The 27,210-nt window shown below is 38.1% G+C and overlaps 1 protein-coding gene across 1 annotated transcript in view; it reads left to right on the forward strand.

Annotated features, from left to right (window-relative positions):
* The first annotated feature begins 13,932 nt into the window (after nt 1-13,932).
* Nucleotides 13,933-27,210, forward strand: part of FSHR (follicle stimulating hormone receptor) — a 158,804-nt gene continuing 145,526 nt past the window's right edge. Inside the window, 1 exon segment of the mRNA XM_033125142.1 lies at nt 13,933-14,084. Coding sequence (XP_032981033.1) covers nt 13,933-14,084 — 152 coding nt within the window.

Genomic DNA, 27,210 nt, shown 5'->3' on the forward strand with positions numbered 1-27,210 from the left:
AATGCCTTGGGTTGGATTACCTGTTAAGAGAAACTCCAGCGTTTCTTATCATAGTTCAATTTATAAATGTTAAGCAAAAATGTTGAAAGATCTTCAAGAATAAGAAGTTCCTTAATTCTCATAAATTAGAAAAGTCCAAATTCACTAACTTTGGTAACAAGTGGTTTTCACATAACAAAGTCACTCTGACATGGGAAACCAGAGCTGCCTTGGCTTATTATGGGATGGGTTCAGGCTAAGGGACTAACCTACCCAAATACACACCCTAATATCAGATAGGAGATAACCTTTGCTGTAGTAAATGAAATTCTTTTCCATGTGGCTGCTCCCTGTCCTGAAGATGTTCTTGTCTGAATAATGTAGATCTTCTTTCCATGTGAACTGTACCCTTTGATCCCATGTTGGTAGGAGGATCATAAGACTGCAGTGCCCAGGAGAGTGCTGGCGTTGTTACCAACAGAGCCCCCTTTTTACTCTTATACTGATCCTAGTTTACATGATAAATTCAATGGTTTCTTTTAAAATCTTACTTCAAATACTGACATTAAAGCTAAGCTATTTCCAACCACCTCAGATGCAGAAAAATAAAACAAAAACAGCGTTAATGCAAGTAATTTGTCCACAGTGAGGTTGTACTGATTAACCGAGATCATCGGGCAGAAACAACTGAGGGACCACCGCCTTCTAGAGTCACCAAGGCAACAGAGGGAGGGGGCCCCTCTCCCTGGAAAGGTGGCTGAGCACAGATCAGCAGAAGTTACTGTGTCAATCCGCCAGTCCACCTGCTTCTTTCAGCCTACTGCTTCCTGTCAGTCCCTTCTCCTGGCTGTCCTCGCTGTCCAAGGCAGTGCTGCACCTAAACAGAGGGGTGCTGGTTTTAGAGCCAGAACACTTGTGTTTCAATTCTGACCTATCACTTAACCAGCTGTGTGACCTCAGGCTAATCTTTTAACCTCTGTAAGCCTCAGTTTTTCCCTCCACGAAACCAGAATAATTAGAACTGCCTTGTAGGGTTGGTATAAGGATCAGAGATTATGTAAGTATTTAGCCTGGGGTTTAGTGTAAAGTTAGCCAAAAATAAATAGAAGCTGTTTTTTTAGTCTAAATCTGAATTCTGCACAATTTAATAGACTACTCTCCGTATCTTATAAATGGGTCCCTATTTTTATATGCCTCGCTCTCATCAGTCCTGTGCGTCAGCAAATCCCTTGAGGACAGTCTCCATTTTGTACCTCGGTTTTGCCCATAGCACCTAGTGTCCCAGAGTGCGAGACACAAAGCAGGCCTTCAATACATTCCTGATCAATTAATCAGTTGCCTCCCAAGCCCAGTGAATACTGACAGGCTGGGGCTGCCAGCTCTTCCCCTTGTCCTACATACTGGCACCAGGCTTGCCCGAGGTGTCCACAGGGAATGTGGACAAAGGTAAGGCAAAGGTGCGAGGTCTTATGTGGAGTCAAAATAAATTATTCTTCGAAAGCAGTGGAATTTCACTGCTTCTCTTTTCTTTTACCATGTTCATAAATAACACCATGTTGGCATTACTTTTCTTCATTTCAAAGAATAAAAATAGAAAATAGGCTTTCAGTTTTCAGCTTGTAGGTACTGTGTTTCTGGCAACTGAAACTGATGTATTCATAAACAGCAACCCCACCTCAAGATGCTATTATGTGTTATGTTTTGATTATGTGTGTCTACTTCATATATATATATATATATATATATATATATATATATATATATATACATATATATGTATTTTTTTTAACTGGAGATTTTATGGAAAGGTCTAAGTAGGTGCAGAAACCAGATAAGCCAGAAAATTGCCAAATCTATTTTATGTTCACTACTATGGAGACCTTGGCTTAGAATTAGTGTTTCCTCAGCACTACAGCATACATAGTTTGTAATAAACTGTAATACAATACTTTAATTCTTGATTCTACTCCTGTGAAGTAAAGAATGTCACATGCTGCAGTCATGTTGTCATAAATAATATTGAAGTTGCTCAAGGCAAGGGGCAGTTTTCTAGACCCTGGTACGTATCCACTCCTAGGGCTGAACTTTTCGGTAACCAGTACAGATTTATATTAACACTGGCATCACAACAAGCATTCCTGATAATATTCATTTGCCTTGAATTTTTCTGAAACTTCCTGTGATCAAACCAGTGATGACATGCAGCCACCACCGACTATTCCCTCCAGCCCTGCTTGGAATCTGAACATATGAAGCATCTGGCCTTCCTATCAGTGCACCCCAATTACCAAATGTGCCCCTTTCAGCTTCTGCTTAACTCTGAGACCTAGAAATGTTAGGAGTCAAAGCACTGATCCAAAACATCATTTACAGTGACTCAGATGTGATCTGGATTCTCTCCATTTTGTTTTTAAACAGCTTGAGACTTTCTGTGTCTCTCTATGAGAAATTAAACTAAGACAAGAATTTCAAAACCCACTTTTGTTTGTTCAAAAGCAGCACCCAAACGCCCATTAAGCTTACAAAACAAACTTCCCATCACCAATCGTTAGCCTTCGTAGTAACATTTTGGTGATACAAGTTTGACCGCACACTTCATAAAGTAGTCAAGGACAAGTCGGGGAGGGTACATCATCTCTCTGCCCACAACAGATCAGCCTTGAACTTCTTAACACCTGAGTGAGAGAAAGGGTCTAAAAAGGGAGACGGGAGTCAGTGAAGGTACGTGTCGCCAATGGCTTCACTGTGGTAACTGGCTCAGGCAGGGTCAGTGGCATAAACATGTAAACAACCATGTAACCAAAGGGGTCCACATACCACTTCACCACATACACACCCTGGAAAACTGTCGTTACAAAGATTTGCTCTTCCAGTGATGAGCAGTTTACCTTTCCCTTTCACAACAGCGGTGAGAAGAATACCACAGTCACACCAGGCTCTCTCTCAGTGCTTTCACACATGCTCCTCATGCTGTCTTCACAAGAGTCCTGTAAGAGTTTACACTCACATTTTAGAAGAGGAGAAACTGACTTCCAGATGATTGAAAATCTCCCGAGGTCCCACAGTAGTGACAAAGCTATGACCCTACCCAGGTCTCCAGCATGCTGCCCCTCCCTTTGCTGGCCTTGGGAACAGGAAATATAGACAGTCAGCTGCATGGTGTCCTGCACATGCTCCTCTGGACCATCCCCCCAACACCCTGAGTTCTCTTCAAGTGTCTCTTCTTGGCCGTCACTGCCAGTACCCAATAATCTTACCCTCAGCAGATCAAGCATTCATCATTGGCCCCATCCTCAGGGGCAGTACAGGGTCCCCAGGCGCAGTTGTGCAGATCAGACACTGCTCAACCCAAAAGGGTTCAATAACATTATGGCCTAAATGACGGTTCTGTCTCAATAAGCAAACGGTGTGCCATGGCCCTCAGGCCAGAGATGACCGGTTGTGGAACTGGTGTGCCAGGCTCATGTGTAATGCCCTGCTATGTTTACATAGTCCCATCTAATTCTCACTACAAATTATATGATGGAACAATAAAACATCAATAAATAAAGCCCAATGTGTAAAAAATAAGTATAACAGAAATTATAATTAATATTATAATATTGATAATAATGAGGATTCAAGGATGTTACTTAAAAATTTTAGTATTTAAAGATTATCATGTTTTACTAAAACTTCACAAGCTAGACCTTCATGCTCTTGTCTTATCACAAGGAATTTTTATTCCTCCCATAATTCTCATAGTGTACTACATTGAGGTCTATAATATTATAGCAAGGCTCCATTAGATTCACACAAGTAACTGAAATTACAGCATCATAATATATGAAAAGAGAATTTGTTTTTTAAAAAATAAATATAAGCCTACCAAAGTTGAATTTCTGAATGGAGAATAAATACCTCTCGTCATTTTATAACATCATAGTTTTAAAAAGATCGGCCTATATTATTTTTTTGTCTTAGAGTAGCCACATGTGTAGTTAATATTTGAACAAACTACTAAAGGCTGAAAATTAATCTTCAATATTTTCATTGTTAGTATTTCTATGATTCGTCTTAACTTATACTTTGGAAAACAATAAGAAAAAAAGCAAAAATTACCTACCATAGACAACAATGTCCTTTCTAAATGCTTATGTACCCATGGTAAATGTTGGCAAAAGTGGCTGCAATTATTTCTACCTGTGTGTGCACACCACTTTGCCATGTGTTTTCGTGTTTCTGTCATCGAGAGGTGGAGTCTGTCCCCAGCCCTTGAATCTGATCCTGCCTTGGCAGGACCAATATATTCCAACAGAAGTTATGGAGTGCCAATTCTGAGCCCCTTGGAAGACCACCATGTGAATGCCACCAAGCTAGCCTTCTGGGGGATGAGTGACCATGTGGAACAGAGCTAAGCCAACCCATCTGAAAACACCTCAGACCAGCCAGACACCAGTTGACCCAACAGCTGAACACAGACACATGAGTGACCTGGGCCAAATCCAGAACTACTCAACTGATCCCAGACCAAACGGCTAACCCCCAGAATCATGAATAAAACAGTTGGCGGATTATTTTTTTGAATTTTTTTTTTTTTTATTGGGGAATGTTGGGGAACAGTGTGTCTTTCCAGGACCCATCAGCTCCAAGTCAAGTCACTGTCCTTCAATCTAGTTGTGGAGGGCGCAACTCAGCACCAAGTCTAGTTGCCATTTTTAATCTTTAGTTGCAGGGGGCGCAACCCACCATCCCATGTGGGAATTGAACTGGCAACCTTGTTGTTGAGAGCTCATGCTCTAACCAACTGAGCCATCTGGCCACCCCTCTGGAAGCTCAGTGGCACCTTGTTGTCTTTAATCTAGTTGTGGAGGGCGCAGTTCACCAGCCCATGTGGGAATCGAACTGGCAACCGTGTTGCTAAGAGCTCGTGCTCTAACCAGCTGTGCCATCCGGCTGCTCCTATGGTGTTTGTTTTAAGACATGAAGATTTGGGGTTATTTGTTAAGTATAAAAATCTAACTGACTCAACACATAAGAGAAGAAACAATATCATTTTATAGGCTTCACATAGAGTTTCTTTTTATCAGCAGTCTCTAGTACAACGGTTCCTACCTCACCTCATTTTACAGTCCTCCTTGTAGGATTTTACTCTTTATGTGGCTACTTTCTCTATCAATAGGACAGCTTTCTGCCCAGCTAGCAGACACACAGATGTTCTCCCACTGACCCCACAGACCCTAGCGTCACATGACTACCCTGAAAAGAAAATTGGCTTGGAAATTAATTTTTTAGATTTATAGCCATTTCAAATTTCTAACCTGTGACAAACCTTCCTTAATGAAGAACTGTACATAGTTGTGTGAGACCATCAGAGTCCATAGAATAAAAGCTGCCTAAAGAAACTGCACTTAGTCCTCTAGTCTAGTGGTTCAAACACATGCTACAACCTCATCTGGAGATTGGAGGAACTTTAACTTATGAAATCACAAATCTATAAGGGACTTTGCATTCCTAAAAATAGACCACCAAGAGAATTCCTAAGACAACGATCGTAAGCATGATCATCATCACCTGATGTTTGCAGAGTTCTTAATCTCTAGGGAATCTAATGGGAAGTCTGAGCAACCTGAAGGTGGTACAAAATACCCCATGTCCTCTGATACAAGGAAGAACTGGCGAATGAATTTTTTTTAAAAAGCAATAGAATTGCTTCGTGAAATACAATAAATGAAAATACATACATACATACATACATACATACATACATACATACATACATACATACATAAAAGGTAACAGAAGCTGGTGACATGATCAAAAGAATGATGATGGTCAGGTGGGAGATTGACAGGGGTAGAAACAGAGCTGCATTCCACATAAGTTTTCAGGACTGAAACCTCAGAAATAAGGCATTTAATTCAAGTTTATCACCACTAATCTCCTGGTAAGCTGTTAGAGTCTCATTTTCTGTATCTGATGCCCTTTTATATTATGGAAGGGTTTTTCTCTTCTGTATCCAATACCAGTGCCAAACACTGCTGCCACAATTGCTGTGCCCAATTCTCTGATTATGGTGTGAATAGCCATTTCTGTTCACTTTAGAAGAGTGCAACTCCAGAAATCTGCTCCTGAGGGTATGCCATATATATTTACACCCTAAAATAGTTTCTGTCTGGTCAGACTCTCATAAAGCTCATAGGACTCCTGATGGTGCTAAATGACCCAGAACAACATTTTAGGCTTCAGCCCTTGAGTTAAAGCAGCCCATATTGGAGATTTTTCTAAAGTGGAGATCCACACAAACTGTAGAGCATTCGAAGCTATGTCACATAAGGAATGGCTGAAGGAATTGGAGATTACCTACTCAAGTAAGATGATTCAAGAGGTACAAAATAGCCAATGATGTGCTAGGTCTAGCCCTTAAACCAGCTCATAAGAGCAGACTGATAAAAGTTCAGGAATTTTACAAGCTGGTTAACATCACATTGGTAGCTTGATATAGCTATAGTAGGAGAATTTTCACCATAGAAATTAACAAATACTACAAATAAGAACTTTTTTTTCTGGAAAGCTGATAGTTAAACATTTATCAGCATATCACTGAAAATAACTGTCTTCAGTTATTTTATGGAGTAGCTTTGGAGAGATTACATTTGGCTATAAGCGATGCTTTGCAAAGCTTTCTAATAGAATGCCTGCAAAGGTAAATGAGAATAAAACAAACTCCTCAGAGCTCCACTGACATGGTCCAAAGTTAAAGAGAATCTAAGCAAATATTGAATGTATAAAATAATAAGGATATGTAACAACAGAACTAAAATTCTGAATATCAATAAATGCATTTATCTAGCCAGTGAGTGGGCTTTTAAGTCTGCATTTTTCAGGAGGGAATTTAAAATACTGATAAAATTAACCTTTTAAGTAAAAACTAACATTTTAAGTAAAGGGTGTAAGCATAAGATAAAAAGTATATGGTAAAAATGAGACAATAACCATTGAAATGTATAAGGAAAATATGCAATGTCCAAAAGAGTAAATGGAATAAAATAGCATAAAAAGACAATACAGAACAACACCTATAAATGAAACAAACACAAAAAATTCAACAAATAAAAGGCAAGAGAAAAATGGAGCATGTAAAATTAGAACAAAATAGAAAGCAAGTTGCATGGTAGGAAAAAAAAAATACATATAGATTGATAATTAGAATAAACGTAAATTATTAAGGTCATTCATTAAGAGAGATTGTAGGAATGGATTAAAACACAAAATCCAGGTGATAAGAGGTTATAAAAGGATTCCAGAAGCATAAAGACATAGGAAGGTTGAAAGCACAAAGGTAGAGAAATATATACAGTAGAGAAATATTTATCAAATGAAAAGCTGGTGTATATAGATAGATAGAGACATGAGATAAAACAGACTTTAACATAAATGACAATTTTATGGATAGAGTAAGATGCTATAAAGTGACAGAAAGTTTAGCTCACCAGCTATACCATTCTAAACTTACATGCCTCAAATAGTACTAAAATATATAAATAAAAATTGAGAGAATACAAGGAAAACTTGCATCACCCTGATCATGTGAAATTTCAACAAAAATCTCTTGATTAGTTTAATGAAAACTTAAAATGTTAGTAAACATATTAAAGATTTTAGGAAAATACTAATATACTGGACTTACGGGATAAAAATAGAAGCTGTCTACAAGTAGAGAATATTGAATCTCCTCAAGCTCACATTGAGTATTTTTAAAAATTAATTGTAAGCCATTAACATGGTTGGGGGAATAATCAGTACAGACCACATTCTCTGACTATGATGCAATTAAGTTTAAATTAAATTGCATTAAATTAAATCAATAACAATGAGGTAAATTTAGATATATCTATGGTTTGTAAATTTCAAAAGCATATATGCAAATTATCTATGTGCCAAAGAAGAAATCATACTGGAAAACTGAGAAATACTTAAAACTTAAGTATAATGAAAATTTTACCTATCAATATTTGCTAAATAGAGCTAAGTCAAAGATTACAGAAATTTACAGCTTAAGTGTGTATTTTGGAAAGGAAGAAGGGCTGGAAAACTAATGAATTGACATTCAAATATAAAGTTTTTTAAAATATAGTAAAAAGAAAATAGAGGGAAAAATAAAGGCAAAAATTGTGGGAAAAGAACATAAAGATAAGATCAGCAGATGCTAAAATCAGTCTTTTGAAAGGACTAATAAAATAAAGAAAATTTTGGCAATGTTGGTCAATATAAAGAAAATGGACAGAAATAAATAATACTAGGAACTGTTTAAGATTTTAAAAGGAATACCAAAACCCTTTATGAAAATAAATTTAAAACTTTGAATAAAATGGAAAATTCCTAGAAAAATCATAACAAATTTTTTTTAAAAAATGAAAAGCTTGAATAGTCCAATAAGAATTAAAGAAGTTGAATGGATATTTTTGAATCTTCACACACACACACACACACACACACACACACACACAAATAACATAAAACCAAGTTTGGATGGCTTTTCAGATATACTTTCGAGGAATAGATTATTCTAATCTGAAACATTTTTTTTTCCTAAGAACAAATTAAGAGGAATTATTTTCCAACTCAGTATACAGGGCAAATATATATAATACTTGATATCAAACAATATGAGAACACAAAAAAGGTAAGTTAGAAATTACACTACCCACTAAAAATTACTCACTACTAAATTACAAATTGCTTATGAACATAGATGCCCAAATTCTAAATATTAAGAAATCGAATCACCCAGTGTATAGATTGACAATAACTGATAGCCAAATTTGTTAATCCTACGAAGATGAGTAGTTTAAGTATAAAATTATCATAAGTCAGTAAATTAATAGGTTGGGGGAAAACAAATGCAGAAAAGACATCTGAAAATATTCATCACCATTAATGGTAAAACAAAATTCTTGGAAAACTTTTCTAAGATATTTAACTTGACATCTAACCTGGTATGCAGCAAAAGCCTATAGTAAATATCATTTTAATGGTGAAAATCAGAAAACATTTTCTTTAAAATCAGGAACATAACAAGAATTCTCACCATAACTTCTATTCAGTATTGCACTAGGTATCCTAACCAGAGAAGAGAAAGACAGAGAAATGGAAAACAAAAAAAAATCCTTTTGCAATCTCAACAAAAAGAATAAAATACCTAAAAATAAACTTAACAAAGGATGTGAAAGACCTATACACTGAAAATTATAAGACATTATTAAAAGACATTGAATAAGGCACAAAGAAATGGAAAGATATTCTACCTTCATGGATTGGAAGAATCAACATAGTTAAAATGGCCATGTTACCCAAAGCAGATTTAATGCAATCCCCATCAAAATTCCAATGGCATTTTTTTAAAGACATAGAACAAAAAAATCATCAAATTTGTATGAAATCACAAAAGACCCCAAATAGCTAAAGCAATCCTAAAAAAAAACAAGGCCGGAGGTATCACATTCCCTACTTCAATTTATACTAAAAAGCAACAATAATCAAAACAGCATGGTATTGATAGAAACACATACACAGACCAATGGAATAAAACTGAGAACCCAGAAATCAACCCATATGTATATGGACAGATAATTTTCAACAAAGGAGCCAAAAACATACAATGGAAAAAAGAAGCCTCTTAAATAAATGGTGCTGAGAAAATTGGAAAGCAATCTACAAAAGAATGAAACTAGACTGTCACCATGTACCAAAATTAACGCAAAATGGATCAAAGACCTAGACATAAGACCTGAAACAATAAACTGCATAGAAGAAAACATAGGTACTAAACTTATGGACCTTTGTCTTAGAGAAGATTTTATGAATTTGACCTCAAAGACAAGCAAAGTAAAAGCTAAAATCAATGAATGGGACTATATCAAACTAAAAAGCTTCTACACAACTAAAGAAAACCATCAACAAAACAAAGAGTCAACCAACCAAATAGTAGAAGACAGGCAAACAACACCTCTGATATGGGGCTAATATCCAAAATATTTAAAGAACTCATATGTCTCAACAACAACAACAAAAAACAATCCAATTAAAAAATGGGCACAGAACCTGAACAGACACTTCTCCGAAGAAGACATAAAAACGACCAACAGATATATGAAAAGATGCTCAATTTCACTAGCTATTAGAGACATGCAAATCAAAATCACAATGAGATACCACCTCACAACTGTTAGAATGGCGATTATCAATAAGACAAGCATTAACAAATGTTGGAGAGGTTATGGAGAAAAAGAAACCCTCATACACTGCTGGTGGGAATGTGAATGAGTACAGCCACTATAGAAAACAGTATGGAGGTTCCTTAAAAAATTAAGACTAGAATTACCATATGACCCAGCCATCCCTCTTCTGGGTATCTACCCCCAAAATTTGAACACATTTATCCATAAAGATATATGTACCCCTATGTTCATTGCAGCATTATTCCTGGTGGCCGAGATATGGAAATAACCAAAGTGTTCTTCGATAGATGATTGGATAAAGAAGATGTGGTACATATATACAACGGAATACTACTCGGTCATAAGAAAAGATAAAATACTGCCATTTGCGGCAATATGAACTGATCTTGAGATTATCATGCTAAGCAAAATAAGTCAGACAGAAAAAGTAGAGAACCATATGATTTCACTTATATGTGGCATATAAAACTGATAGCAACAAATGAACAAGGCAAACAAACAGGCAAAAACTCATAGACACAGACAACAGTTCAGTGGTTAGCAGAGGGTAAGCAGGGAGGACGGTAAAGGAGATCAAATATATAGAATAGAAGAGGGCAAAGGAGGTCAAATACATGGTGCTGGTAGGAGAACTGATTCTGGATGGTAAACACACAGTGAAATATATAGATAATGTATTATAGAAATGAACACTTGAAACCTATATAATTTTACTAACTAATGTCACCCCAATAAATTCAATAAAAATTAAAGAGAGAGACAGAGGGAATAGAAGAAGAAGGAGATAAGAAAGGAAGGAGAGGGAGAAAGGGAGGAAGGAAAGGAGGAATTAATTAATCAAAAAGGAGGAATGACACTCATGTATATGATATACGTATATGACATTTAGATGTAAATGATGGCTACATAGAAGTGTACCAAGGCAATTAAGTATAAGATAAATATTCCAAAATTAGTTGCACTTTCACAATGTGACAACAAACATAAAATGTAACTTTAAATACTGATATCTTTACAATAGCAAGAAACATGTATATGTCACCTGGAAATAAATTTAAGATATTAAGTTCGTATGAAGATAGTATAAAACTTTACTGAAAGACATCAGTGAAGGACCTAAAAAACATGGTGATACACCATATTTAGGGATAGAGAGATTTAATATCTTAAAGGTGATTTTTTTTCCCAAAAATTCAACCTATATAATACATGCAATTCCAAACAAAATTCTACCAGAGTGTTTTTCAAGAAGTCTAACAAGCTGATTTTAAAATTCTCATGAAATAACAAAGGTCCAAAAATAGGCAAGATACTACTTTAAAAATAAGATAAAGACATTTTTCTTATATATCAAGATTTATAAAAACTTATCTGAAAGTTCTAGGAATTAAGACAACATAGCATTGGTACAGATAAAAAGGACAATAGACTATAAAGAAGCTTAAACACAAACCCATGTAAAATAGTCACTTGAGAAATTAGAAAGGTAATTTTACAAGTGACAGGAGAAAAGACAGTCTATTCAATAAATAGTTCTGGAACAATTGTTTATTCATGTAGATCAAAACCATTATGCCATTGGATAAAACTGAAATTGAGTTCCTGCCCCACACTGCACAAAGATACCAAGACCAAATAAAGACTTAAACGTGCAGAGCAAAACTGTAAAACTTTTAGAAAACAACATAGGAAAATATTCTCATAACCTCAGGATAAAGAAAGATTACAGGAGAATGAAAACATAAATTGTAGTATATTTATACAATAGAATATTACACGGTAGTGAAAAATAATAAACTATAGCCACATATAGCAACATGGATGGTTCTTAAAAATGTTAGGTTAGTGTAAAATAGCAAGTAACAAAAAACTACTTACTAAAAGGGTGATACAATTTCTATAAAATCCCAAAACAAGCAAAATTAAGCAATCTATTGTTTGGAGACACATACTGTGGTGATAAACGTAATTTTTTAAAAACAAAGGAATAACAAACACAAAATCAGATTAATGGTCACATCTCAGCACAGGAACATGAGAAAGACAAGGGAGGAGTAACTAAGTAGATGCAGCGACAATGGTTATGTCCTATTTCTCCAGCCCACAACTTTTTTTTTTTGCTTAATAATTTACATCTGTTATGTTATCTGTAACTTGTGAATATGACACAGTCTTAAAATCAAAAGATTTCTGCTTATTATACACTGACTAATTTTGGTATAATTGGAGCTCTCTGAAACCTAACTGGGGACTTGTGGGGCTGGGGTATGAGTGGGAGGTTCAACTGATAATGAGCTTTTTTGTCACTCGTGTTAGTCAAGTATAGGTAAGTAAACCCCTTTAAATTAATGTGAATATTTTACAGTAAACTTAAACATTAGTTTGTTGATTGAATTAAACCCTTCCATACCTGAAAGACTATGATTCCATAAATTGATTATTGAGACAATATAACTGTTCATGTTAGCCAAAATTGTAACAATAAAGAGTCCATATAGATACGGCCCAGGTCTTCCAATCTTGGAGTTAGAATGAATCAAAAGAAGCTAAGGAACAACTTCACCCTAAAAGTTACTTGCTTCTGTTTTCCCTTAATGATAATTTAATCCATTCATTATATGTCATTACTCCTGGGTAAGGTAAGGGAGAGAAAGAAAAGAGAGGGATAAATATATACATTTAGCAGTTTCATCTAACTCAATTTTGTGCAACTAGTTACCTAAAAATAGTGTTGAAACTAATTTTAGCAAGTAATAAATTGTAGGCAGGATCTTAGAGAATATTCTGCCTTTTAATCCTCATAAATTCTGGAGTTGAAAGTAGAAGGCCACTTTACTGAAAGTGTTGCCAAATGTTCCTCAGATCCCTCACCAACAAGGAGATTGGGAATGCCAACAAAAGAACCAGGACTGTCACCTACAGGGGACATTTAAAACTAAGATAAAAGCATAGATTAAATAACTTCATTTGTGCCGACTTACAAAAGACAGAGGCAAGCTTCAGAGTTTGGAAAGAAGCCAGAAAGGCTATGCAATAGTGGGTGGACTACCAGCGTTTACTAAATAAATCCCCACTGAAAACAGCCCTTCCTTAGATCACTCAGATATATCTCTGAGATAACCGTCTCAGGAGTGTCTGCCACCTACGGAGATGGGACGGGCCTGGGGCTCACTACCTACATGCTTGTCTTCTGCACCGGACCATTTTGAAAGAAATGAGGATCAATGACTACCACCTAGAATTCTGGTGTTATATCAAGTGGGCTGGAGGAAGACATTGCTGCCAAGACTGGAAACAGGTCCCCACCCTTCACTGGATGACACACTCATTGAAGTTTCAAATGGTAAGTTGTGTCTTTTTTGGAGAAAGTCAATCACGTCCCTCTATTGAGAAGAAAATTGAGACCAGCAGGGACACTTCTACAGTGAAATAATATAAACTAGTCCAGACGCGCATCAAAGTGCTACTTGCTGTCTTCCTTCGGTCAGGGTGTAAGAAACCCAATTAAGGAGGATAAGGGAGTAGCTTATCTTGCCCTGGAAATCATTGGGGCACAGAGGAATTTTGATATTCTCCTGGAGTGACAAAAAAAAAAAAAAAAAAATCCCTTGGGTCATGTGACCCTACCGGCTTTCAAAGCAGATCTCATAAGGGTGCTGTGTGGAGCCTCTGAACCCTGTGGAGACTTTTCTCTGTGAATGCAGGAAGAAAGCAGGTGGATGGATAAATAAGCATGGCTTTGATCCTGGCCTGCTTGCTGGCATTCCTGAGCTTGGGCTCAGGATGTCATCATCGGATCTGTCACTGCTCTGACAGGGTTTTCCTCTGCCAAGAGAGTGAAGTGACAGAGATTCCCTCCGACCTCCCCAGGAATGTGGTTGAACTGTGAGTATCATAGGCGGGGGGAACTGCCTGGCGGGCATTTGTGTGTTGAGTGCTATAATTATTTTCACATTAGCTTGATAACTGCTGTGCTGAAATATTTCTGCCCTGACCGAAGGCTTGAATAAAACAAACTCCCCCAGCCCAACACTCCTGTCCTGCATCTCTCCAGGGATTTTAGTGAGAGTTTTTCTGGGCACTTCTCGGGGAAGGGCAGTGCAGAAACTTTTCAACACATTTGCTCTTGGGTTCCATACTCTCTTGGGTGGAACCAGAAAAGTAAAACTAAGAAAAAGTACAAACTTAGAAGACCTAGAATTGGAGGCAGAAAGACAACTTTGATTTAAGTGGTATGTACAATGTGTTTCCTGGGGATACTGAATTCAAGAATGCACGTGCCGTTCTTGTTTTGGAGGTACCAGCAAATAATTCCTGAACTGAGCTCTGAGCTTCTGCTTCCTGGGGAGAAAGAGGGATGGAGAAGAGGGGAAGAGGCATGAAGAAAGAGAGAAAGAAAATAAAAAAGAGGTGGAGAGGGAAAGAGAAACACAGATAATCTTTCAGACAGCTGAGAAAATGTGATTCTCAACTTTATATTTTTACTGAACTATTTTAACAGGAAGTAGACTTCTACCATGTTTCCCCGAAAATAAGATCTAACCAGAAAATAAGCCCTAGCATGATTTTTCAGGATGACATCCCCTGAATATAAGCCCTAATGCTCCTTTTGGAGCAAAAATTAATATAAGACCCAGTCTTATTTGGGGGGAAACACGCTACTAGAGTTGGACAAGAACTTCAACATCATTTCACTCTGTTTTGCAAATGAGGTATCTAGGGTCTGGAGAGTCAAATAATTGCCCAAACTCTCACAGTGATTTGAGGCAGAGCTCACAACTAGCATGCAGACCTTTGACTCCCAGTCTACTGTCCTTTTCCTGAAATCCCTTGTTTGACTGCATTAGAGCAAGAGGAAGGCAGGACAATTTACTGGTCCAATTATTGCTTCCCCTGAGAACCGGCAAGTTATGGCTCAGAGAATGGAGATATTCTCAAGTGTTTTCAGTCCAAGCCTCTGTTCTGGAAGCTGTTTTTAACATTGGTCCCCTAAAGCTATGGATGACTCCTGTTTTCATGCAGAAGGCGGTCATCTTTTCAGTTCCCTGATGACCATATCCACACTCAAACATGTTGGTGCTGTGTTTCAGAATTTTACTTGGGAACAAATGATCACTTGGTTGGTTCTGCTTGTTACTTTTTCCCTTGACAACACAAGCCCTCAGTTCCTATCCAGAGGCAGCTGCAGCAGCAGGGAAAAAAACTGGCCAGCTCTGTGTTTTGGCTGCCTCAGATGAGACAGTTATTCCTGATTATGGGAAAGAATGTGTCTACACACAGACAGTCTGGTTTATTAGGTCCTTATAAACATAGGACAATGCCGATGTACCTGAGCTCCTGTAAGAAGTCACTTGCTTCTAAGTGGTTTTGCACAATTACTCAACCCCTCTGAGGCTCAGGTTCCTCACTTCTAAAGTGGTTTTAATCCAACCTGGTTGGTTGGATTGCTGTGAACACTAAAAAAATATAGCCCCCACAATACACACATCCATTTCCACCTCTCCTGGCTCTTCTCCACTTCTCATTTTTCCCTGTGGGTCAAGCAGTGCCAACCAGTTACTAAAGCAGATCATCCCTAATGAGGTTTAATTTGAGGGTAATACTTCTCTATCCAAAATGCCTTTCTATGCTAGACTGTCTGCTTTCTGATATCTTTTTTACAAGAGAGATTCATTCTGCATTGAAAACAGGAAGGGAGGGAGGGAGGGAGGAAGGAACAGAAAAGAAGAAAATCTCTTCCCAAACCCCAAACCTCAGGAAGTACAAGTATATGTGCATGAGTTAGTATACGAGAAGCAGGAGTAGAATTAAAACAAACAAACAAAAAAGAATTCATACTAAGATATAAATGACTAAAACATATCCCTGCCCAAGAGCACTTTGCCCCTGAGGAAAGAGATTGTAGGAGAGCGTGTGTTGAACAGAACACCAGGAACAAATTTCACACTCGACAAAGGCTAAGCCATGGTCTACTCCTTACTTAGGGGTGCGTAACAGAAGACAAAACTGCTTACAACTAAGAAGGGGAAAAAAAGTGCTTGCCTTTTATTGGCATTTTTCTCCACCTAAGGAATGAGTATGGTTGTCTGAGAACTTGGAGGACTAAAGTCGTTCTCTCAGATACCTAATCTTGAGAAGATTCTTTTCTCTCCACACTCCTTGGTAGGGCATCAGTTAAACCATTCTAGGGTTCAACTGTGCAATCTTCTCAGCAAGGTGTATTGAGGAAAAGAAGATAAATGTTGCTATGGCAGTTAGGCTAAAAAAAAAAATTATTTGAGGATATTTTTCAGGTCAGTTTGTTAATCACTGAAGAGCCAAGACAAAACGCCAAGTGAACTAGAACTCAGAAGTGTTAGAAAGAAAGAGCAATTATTTTTGCTTCCTTACAAGGATAGGATCAGGGTTATCTGGAACATTGGCAGAAGGAAGATGAAATGGCTTATTCAACTAAGTATTTCTAATTCACCTTGCAGTCTTCCGAGTTTGGGTATTGACTTTCATGATGATCACATCAGGTGTAGGTGAATGGAATAGCCGGGCTTCCGGACTGCAATTGCTTAATCCATCAAAATGACAAAGATTCACTGTTAATCAGGTTCACTGGGGGAAAACCACTCCTAATTTTACCATGTACATTTTTATCCTATCATTCCATCCAGCTATGGCCAAAGATTTCTAATTCCCAACAATCTGCCCATGCTGATATCAGTACCAAAAGAACACAAAAGCACCATCAACAGGCTACTGTTTGTTTCATGATTTATACATACTGATTCATTAAAACTTCACAATAGAACTGCAAGTTTGATATGATTGCTCCATTTTTCAAATGAGGCAAGCTGAAGAACAGAAAAGTTCAAACAACTTGGGCAGAGTCACTTCTGCAGCTCCTCAATGACAGAGCTGGGATCCAAACTTGAGCCTGTTTATCTCTCCTCTGCATGTTGGGCACAATGAAAGGCTTCTGACTCTCCTTTCATTTCTTCCTCTAAAAAGTGTCTTTTTTAATTTTGACCAGAAGTCAACAAATTTTTTCTATAAAGCATTAGATAATAAATAATAAATACGTTAGGCTTTATGGGCCATTCAATCTCTGCTGCAACTATTCATCTCTGCCATAGTTATAGAAAAGCTGCCACAGACAAAACAGAAATGAATTAGCATGGCTGCATTGCAGCAAAACTTTATTTATGGACACAAATTTGAATTTCATATAATTTTCACATGCCACAAAGTATCATCTTCTTTTGATTTTTTTTTTTTCCTCCATCATGTGAAAAGGTGAAAAACATTCTTAGCTCATGGGCCATACAAAAACTGGGCAGGCCACATTTGGTCCACAGGCTGTAATTGCCCACTTCTGATTTAGACTATAGCTGAGATTAAATATTACCATTTAAGTAGGATTTAGGAAGCCTGAGACAACTTGGTACCGAGGAGAAAGTACTAAACTAGGTGAGCAGGATCAGGAATGGAGGGAATTCTAAGGTAATATTCACAGATGGGCCTTTAATTGCTTCTGACAAGTCAGAGATGCTAGAGTGTAACCCCAGAGACCTAAGTTCCCAGAAGACCTAAGTTCAAACCCAAGCTATGGCATTTTTTTGCTTTATCATGTGGGCTCTTGGCTGTACAGTGGAAATTGCAGTGTGTGTTTTACAGAGTTGCTCTGAGGATTAAGTGTAAATAAAACACCTAGCACAAAGTCTCTCAGGTGGTGATGGTGGTGGTTGTAGTGGTGGTGGTGGTGGTGGTTGCTGTTGTCATCTGTAAAATAATAGGAAAAAACCACTTACCACAGAGGGTATTCATGATGATCAAAAGACTCAATAGATACAGAAATGCTTTGGAAAATCTATATAAAGATCTTTACAACTGAGAGAGTTTATAGACTCCCACTTACTTAAGAATAATCTCCTCCTTTCAGTGGCTAGAGCACCAAATCTGTGCATTTTCTTTCTAAGAAAATGTATTCCTTCAGGCTTTCAATATCTGTCAAGAACTCAGGGAGCAGGTTTCGTTCTGACGAGTCAAAGGAATTTTGATTTCTAACTTACTCGAGAAACTCAGCTTAAGCTGGAGGCAGTCAATGAATCTAGACAGGTCCCTTTGATGTCTCTTTATTCTTCCTGGAGGTAGAATTTCCAAGGAAAATGTGAATACCTAATTCAAAATCTGAAATTTTAACTCTAAGTGAGAATATGGATACAACTATCTTTTTATTCAGCAAGGTTTGAAGACCACAGTACTAAAAGGAGAAAGAGGTCCATTGATGACCATTCTAGGTGTAGGGAGATCTTTACTGAGATTATATTATAAACTGCCTGTATTGACCCCTCTCCTTACGGCAGCTTCCTGTATCTCATTGCAATCTCAACTGACCACCACACATTTCTAATTATCTAATTATATTTTTCTATTTTTATTTTCTTCCTTTGCCTTATTTTCCTTGTTTTGCTGTCTTGATTTAGATCATTCTTAATATTCTATTACCATTGATTATTATTTAGTCAGGATCTCTAATGTGTGCCTAGTTTAGTCTTCCTTAGTGGGTCCCTAGTTCTGAGGGCTGTATCAGTGTCAAGTGCCAAAAGGGAAGCCTGCACTGTACCAATAAGCTCTGTGATCTCCAAGAGGGAAATAGAGTATTTGATGTTTGCAGACATGTTTGATTGTGGAAGCTTTCCTCTAAGAGCATCTTCGAAGATTAATATTCTCCAGAACATACTTTGGGGAAAGCTGATCCAACTGTGGTCTACCAACCCCAGCCACCAGAACAAATCCCTTCTAAAGTCTGAAGTGCATCCCAGACTTCCTGAATCCCAACTCCGTGCTCAAAACAGCTAGAGATGGACTCTTGGCTTGACTTTCATTTCTTTGTGCCTGAGGAGTGTCTGTTTAAGAACGGGCTGTGTTCTCAGGAAGAAGATAGTTCTGAAGTTCAGAGTATAGCCATGAGGGAACTAGGTGTTACCTGTTCTGAGGTAATGAAAGGGAAGACAAAGCAATGGATTACAAAACTGCTAAAACCTCTCCTGACTTCCTCATTTGTTGAATACTGATAGTTTAATTCTCCTCATCATGTAGGTTTCACTTCCTCATTGTCCATATCTAATCAGTTTCACAAAATCCCTTCAAACTGCTACTAGCAGCAATTCTCTCTTTTTTTCATCGCCATCATCTTTGTTTGGGTCCCGAACATCTAAAGCCTGGATTAATAACTTCCAAACTGATCTCATCCCTACCAATCTCTCTTCTCCAAACCTGCCTGCACACCATAATTCCATCTTTCTCCATAAAATACCACTGCCATTATGTTATGATTCCCAAGGTTGAAATCGTTCAGTGGCTCACCTTTTTTACTTTGTCTCTCACCATTCTCCAACAGGAGCCAACTACTCTGCAATGCTGATAAAAACTTGCTCTTAAGCTCAGTGTACATTTCTTCCTCCCTGTGTCTTTATGTTATGCCTGCTACTTATACTATCCTCAATTTCTGCTTTCCCTCTTCAAATCCAACGTACTTATCATAGTCTTGCTCAAAGATTGCTCTTTCATGAAGTCTTCCCTGACCACTCCATCTTTATTTAATCTGAACCCTGGTGTAATTCATTGCACAATCTTGCTTAACACTTAATTTTTCATGTGTGTCTTATTTCCTCAACAGCAGTGAAAATTTCCTTCATATTCCTTATTGTGCCTAGTTCAATGCAATGTATGTTCTGGGTCCTAAATTACGTGTAGAACAAATGATACAATAAATAATGGGGAACTACATTCATTTGCTCTGCTCCTGAGTATTGAAGAAAGGATTCTTATAAAAGATGATTATGACTCTCCCTGTGGTAAACTAATATAAGATTTGATAGTTTCCTTGCTTTTGTATGTGTTTGTTTTAAGAAACTGCCTGTATGTCATTCGAGAATCCATTAATTTACTCAGCAAGAGAGATACATAGACTTGAAACAAGGTCTCCCTAAGTTAAAAGTTGAATATTCTATATTCTAGGCTTAAGTAATAATACCTGCCTCTCTACACCTAAAAAGAATATTGAAAGGATGAATGAAATTGCCTAAACAAAATCACTTTAAACCAGGCAGAAATGTTAAAAGAAATATAATTTTTGTCAATTAAAATTCCAAAGCCTGAATATTAAGTTTCCTGTGTTACCTAGATGTGCTTTGATTGTTGTGGTTCCATCTGACATGTGGTTCCATATCAAAACCAAACACCCCACTGTGCAGGTTGCCTGGGGTGCCATGTCTAGAAACTCCTAGTGCCTTGGTTAGCTATTTCTTTGAAAGAAACAAACACCACAGTTTTCGTGCTAATGTATACATAATCCCTTCTCTCTAAACAAAATCCTGCACCTACTTTTGTGAGAAGATATATATCTATGTCCAACATTTGGAATTTAATTGGGTGGGGGTAAGGGAGCTTTATATTTCCTACAAAGGAATCAGAAAAATAACTGAAGAAATAGCTATAGAATTCAGTACTTGGAAAGGGAAAAGTTTGGAATTATAGTTCAGGGAAAGAATCCTTTAAAGTAGAAGATGAACTCTACCCTGAGAATTGGCTAAGAGCTATAATTTACGAAATCGTTACCAGCAATTGAAAAATAGGGGATTGATATCTCAGAACTGTACTTGCTTGGGGATGATAAAATCCCCTTCTTTACCTAAAGGTGAGTGCTGTCCTTCCTCACCCAACCCAAGTCCTTGACCAAAGAAGCCTAAGCTTCAAAAGCAGGACATCTTGGCCACAAATGGAAAATCCATTTAATTTTTTATTATTCTTCTCCAAAGCCACTGATTAGGTTATCCAGTCACTGTGCTTGACTGGACTAGTCTTTTTTTTTAATGCTGTTAGATTTAGACTCTTTAGTTTAGCTTTATTTAGACTAGACTCTATACCCCACAAGGTCAACTAGGAAAGGGAGCACACAAATAGTTTTAATTGCTTAGGGTCTGATTATAATGATATTTGGATGTTTGTTCTTAATCTGACCTCTCCCTGAAGTGTCTCAGAGGATGTTTGTGTCTCTGACCTGAACATGCCATCACCTTGTTCTTTCATATGTATTATGCCAAGTGATCTGAAAATCTTTAAGGAACATGCAAACAACATTTGAATAAAGCAACCAGATTCTTGGCATAGACTTAAACTCCATTACATTTTTCATCTTATGAGTGGCTTGACTCCACTCTCTTTCATCCATTCTCCCAGACCTTTTTCAGCAAGAGCCTGCACAGAGCCAGCACAGATTCCTGTGTCAGAAATAGCGGAAAATACACAGCATGAGCCAGTTTTTGTATTTCCTTGATGCTAAGCTTAATGAAAACCTCCAAGAAATAGGGACCCAAGAAGTTCAGCTAAGTTTCAACGAAACAGAAAGATCAATTGAGGACATAAGAGAGAAAATTCATCAGTAGCTAGGTGAAAGTTTGAAGTAAAATGATGCTAAGGTTTCCTTCAATTCTAAAAGGCTTTGACTTTACAAACATCTTCAAGCACCAAACTTCGAAAACCAATAGGCTTTTTCTAAACCTCAGAGTCCAGCAGGTGTGTCATTCCTAAACTCCTATGATTTCAGGTATGGGACTTGGGAAGGAGGCTGGTGAGGAGGGTTCCCTTAGTCTTAATAGGCAGTTCTGTTATTTTGAAATGCAGCACAGAAAACCTCCTTACAGTCAGTCTCTCTCTCTCTCTCTCTCTCTCTCTCCTTCTCTCTCTTGTTATTTGCAGTTTGCCAAGGGGTTTAGACAAAGAATTTTTGAGGGATCCCAGCTCCTACATTGACTAAATAAAATGAAGGCTGATGGGAGCTCATGGAACACTTCATCCAGAATCCTCCTGGAATAAGAAGAACATAAAAAAGAAAGTCCCCTTATATGGAAGAACCAAAGCCTTAAGCACTAGATTTTTAGGAGTGGCCCCAATTTAAAATATTCTGTCCCTTCTAAGAAAGTCTACCGAATTTTCCATCAGAAGATAGGATCACATCCCTAGAAGATAGGATTGCCTCTACTTGGGCTTTCCTTATTGTCTCATGGTAACAGCTTCTGAATTGGTCTCTGTGCCTGCCATTTTCTGCCCTCCCAGCTCCCTACTCTGAGCTCTGGCTCAGTTTAATTCCTGTGTGGGACCTAATGCCCAGATCCAGGACCAAAGTTCCACGTTTGACATTAAGATCCTGCATATTTGGGCTTCAAGTTAACTCTCCTGTCTTCTCTCATCTTCCATTTTCTCAACTCTTTGCTCTATGCACTATTTTCTATTCCCCAGCTCCTAAGTACGTTATATTCCTCTACCCAAATACTAGTATTTTCTCCAACCTGAAAAACCTTTTCCTACTCCAATACTGTTCAGTTTTTAAAGCCAACGATGCTCATTTTTTATGAAGTTTCTCTCAACAGCAAGTATTTATCCATTATATTTGTACAAGGCATCATACTGGGCACTTGGTAGAGAAGAATCACTAGGAGAGACACAATATCTGCTCTCACAGAGTTGCTAAAAAAGAAGGACATCAAACAAGTAATGATAATAAAGTTTGTCCTCACTTTAACCCACAACAATCAAAATGAGTCTTTATTGAAACCACTCATTTGACAATGAATTGCAAGTTGTTTTGCGCATTCTGAAATCGTAAATTATGAGAGCTGAAAGAAATGGATGTTTAGTGAAAGCCAATGAGAAGATGCTTGCTTGCTTGATGGCAGGAGAATGTTGATGAGAAGGCAGGTATCTGCCTGTCCCATCTAGATCTGCTCTTCTGACAACCCACAGTTGATTTCAGGAGATGTACAGGGTCACTTCCAGAATACCCCATTCTTTAAAAGGTCAGAAAATCCCTGCTCTATTTTACAAAGAGAATGCCAGTGTCAAATAAAATAGAATGACAAGTGAACATCAAATTTATGATAGGGTTTAACTGTCAGATGTCCTATTGTTCACATTTGACTAGAAGTTTTCAAATTATGAAAATACAACGGACTGAATCATTTCAATTGGGATACAAGAGAATGTCACAGAAGGCAGAAGCACCAAAAGGGGAAACTTAGGCTGTGCTGTTTCCTTGCCAACCTCATATTTTTTCCCAAAGCTGCTTGCGTTCATGAATACTATTACACGGATATGGGGAAGAGTGAGTAAAAGGAGTTCACATGTCAATGGGCTGCACATGCTGGCCTCCCCCATGGCAGTGTTCTCTCTGAAATCTGGTGATCACACAATCGTCCTTAACAAAGCCCAAGGCAGCTTCTCTGAAAATGACATGCCTGAAGAATGTCTGCTTTGGCAGGAGGGGGACACAACGAAGGAATTACTGCCTGCCCTTGAACTTATCAGCAATTTCCCTTTGTTCTAAATTTCAAACTACTGTATTTTATATGGCTATGTTTAGAATAGAACAAACTGATGTTTGTTAGATGGGAGGGAGGTTGGGGGATTGGGGAGAAGGTGAAGGGATTAGAAAGTACAAATTGGTCGTCACAAAATAGTCACGGGGATGTGAAATACAGTATGGGGAATATAATCAGTTGCAAAGACTATATAGGGTGTCAAATGGGCACTGGACTTACCGGTGGGATCACTTCATAGACTGTGGAGATGCCTGACCACTGCGCTGTACACCTGAAGCTGAAGTGGAGTAATATTGAATGTCAACTATAATTAGTGTGTGTGTGTGTGTGTGTGTGTGTGTGTGTGTGTGTGGTTACGAGATGTAAAGTACAGCATAGGGAATAGTCAATGGTATTGTAATAGCCATATATGATGTCAGAGGGGTAGTAGGCTTAGGGGGGTTATCACTTTGTGAGGGGTGTAAATGTTTAATTATGTTATTTTGTACACCTATTATTACTCATATTAAAAAAAGAGAAAATTTGAAAAAAACAAACAAAAAAAAAATTGAGTGCAAAAGAATGATCACTCTCCATTATCAGATCACAGCCTGAGCAAGTATCAGCAGTCAGCCCCAAACGCTTCCCACTGCCTTATGCCCACCGACTAATTTCCAATCAGGGCAGGAAGGGAAGAAACCTTTATTTAACTGTTATTTGTTTTGTAGGCAAGTAGTGCTACATTTCTCTAAGTAAATACATTGGTGGGGTGGGGGGTCAGGGGGACAGCAGAAAATGCAACAAGAAACATTCTTTAAATTTAGAAAACAAGCTGAAAAGGCAATGAAAGCAAATATGAGAATTATGGGAACAGTAAAGAGGTCATCTGGAATCTTGCATACAGTAGCAAAATTGTTTATAAGGTCCCCAATTGTGAAAATCTGAGTTCCTTCAATAAGAACATATAGTCTTGGAATGGTATCTAATTCCCCCAAAACAAATACTAGAGACAAGAAGAAAGAGAACAAACAGTTATGATAGCTAGATAGCAAAATTACAAAGTAGCTCTGGATGCAGAGCACTTGGGTAAGATACAGGAGGAAGAAAAGCAAAAACAACAGAAGCTATAAATAAAAGAAACAGCAGGGCCATTGTGTTGGGGAATCATTATGTCAGTATCTAGACCTTTCCACTTGGGCTGGTCAAATTCCCTGGAAAAAGTTCTTCCAAGATCCTATGTGGAGGGTGAAGCCCTAACTGTCAGCTTTCTGGCGGCTGGGGAAAAGGGCTGGAGGGGTTCTCAGCATCCAGCAGCCATAAGTGGTCCCTGGTTTTCTCCAGTCTAGAAACTCTCTGTTTTACTCTCTTTAAAAAGTAAAATCTCTGGTGTTTTGCTCAGGTGGGGAGGAGCACTTGCCTGACTGTTCCAAGTGAGAAATATGGGTGCCTCTTACACTTTCCTCTTTATTTTGGCCACCTCATCCTATCTCCTGGCCACTCCCACTTCCAGGAACACCAGTACCTCCGATTCATGAGTGCTTTACGGGTTGTGCAGTGTAAATCACATTGGCTTAGGATTCCATTCGCCAAGTCAGCACTTCTCAGACTTTAACGTGCAAGCGAATCAGAGGACTATATTGGGAAAATGCAGACTCTAATTCAGTAAGTCTGGGGTGGAGCCTGAGATTCTACATTTCTAACCAGCTCCAGGAGATGCTAGCAGCACTGGTTCCAGACCCACACTCATCCATGTTCTTTACAATCCTAAAATTTTGTTCTTGTTCCTCTGTCCTTGTGGCTTTATGCCACACACAAAAAAAAAAAAAAAAAAAAAAAAAAAAAAAAAAAAAAAAAATCCCCCTGTCTTCTCAGTGGGGTTTCAAGAAGAAACAAACAGTTACTTAGCTAGGTGTTTACTATGCCATCTCTTCCCAGGTAACTTCATTCATTATTCAGCCCATTCAATCTGGCTCTCTTCCCATTGTTCCACTGAAAATTTTCTTGTTACAGGTATCAATAAACTTCTCTATTTTCAGTATGTTTGGTTATTTTTCAAATAAAAGTTTGAATATATAAGAGAAATGCCCACAATTCAGATGTCAGATTCAATGGGCACTTTCTACCCACATGTTACACGCTTCTCAGGAACAGGCCTCACAGTTGGCCATCCTCCTACTTGAAACACTTCTCTCTTTTGACGTCCAGCATCTGTGACACCACACTGGTATTCCTCTCCATCTCACACCAGACTTTGGTCATCTCTGCTGAGAGCTCTACTGCTACCCACTCTCTAAATGGAGAGTTCCCCAGGCTTCAACCAGACCCTCTTTTCTCACGCATCTATACTCTTTTTATGATCTCATCCAGTCCCATGGCTTTAAGTGCCACATACATTCAAAATGTATGTGCCATGGCCGACCTCTTCATTGAGCCCCAGACAAGTAATACCCAACTGAAACCTGGACGTCTCTACTTGGATCCCTTACTGGCATCTCAAAAACCAAATTAAACCAACAAAGAGAAAATAGTAGACTTAATCTCCCTCCCCTAAACTCCTCTCCCGGTCATCATCATCTATATAAAATGCACATATCACCAACCTCTCACCCCCAAATCCAATCTAACACCAAGTGCTGGGAATTTAACCCCTAAAATACAGCTCAAATGTCTCCACTTCTTATCTTTCCTCTTATCACCCTAGCTTAAAGCACCATCGTCTCTCACCCAGGCCACTGCAATAGTATCCAATGTTTCCATCCCAATTCCATTTAAATCCATCCCAATGCAGCAGCTAGAGAGACTTGTAAAAAGACTATGACACACAATTACTTAGAATTGCACTTAGAATAAAATATATTCAACACATGTTGCATGACTACCTACTAGGGCAGGTACTGTTCTAGGTGCCAGAGATCCAGCAATAAGCAAAAGAGACAAGATCTCTTCTCTTGTGCAGCAGCTTCTGTGCTTTGCCATGGCTACCAGGCACCCCATTATCTGACCTCTGCCTGCCTTTCCCTAGGCATAGTGTACATTATGTACCACTTATCCATCACCACCATGATCTAGCTACCCTGGACCCTTTCTGTTCTTTAAATACAACAAGCTCTTTCCCACGTTAGGTCTTCTCACTAGCTTTTATTTCTGTCTAGAATGTTTTCCTCTCTCTTTTTCACATGGCCTCTCATCTTTCCAATCTCTACCCAAATGCCATCTCCTCAGAGAGGTTTTCCTTGACTGCTCCATTATAGCAGCAGCGTATTGTTCTAACAGATGACCATTTTCTTCCTTAAACTTACTGCTATTTGAGTTTTTGTCTTTTTTTTTTTTTTGCATGTTTACCTATTTGCTTCCCCCTGCTAGAATTCAGAACTAAAGTTTTATGATGGCAAGGATTCTAGCATGTACGGAGTAAAGGCTCAACACATACATGAATTGAATGAATGGATGAATGAATGAATGGTCCCTTCAAGCAAATAAGAACTAGAAAATTGAATGTAACAAATACCTATTAAGTCCTACTATATCACCATGCTTTATGGTCTTGCACTGTAGCTATTACTGTTCCCACTTCAGGAAGTAAGGAAAATGGAATCAAAGGAAGAATTAGCCCAAAGTCACTCAGCTTCTCAGTGTCAAAATTGAAATTGAGATGCTTGATA

The sequence above is a fragment of the Rhinolophus ferrumequinum genome, chromosome 13 (genome assembly GCF_004115265.2).
Source record: "Rhinolophus ferrumequinum isolate MPI-CBG mRhiFer1 chromosome 13, mRhiFer1_v1.p, whole genome shotgun sequence".
NCBI classification, from domain to species: Eukaryota; Metazoa; Chordata; class Mammalia; order Chiroptera; family Rhinolophidae; genus Rhinolophus; species Rhinolophus ferrumequinum.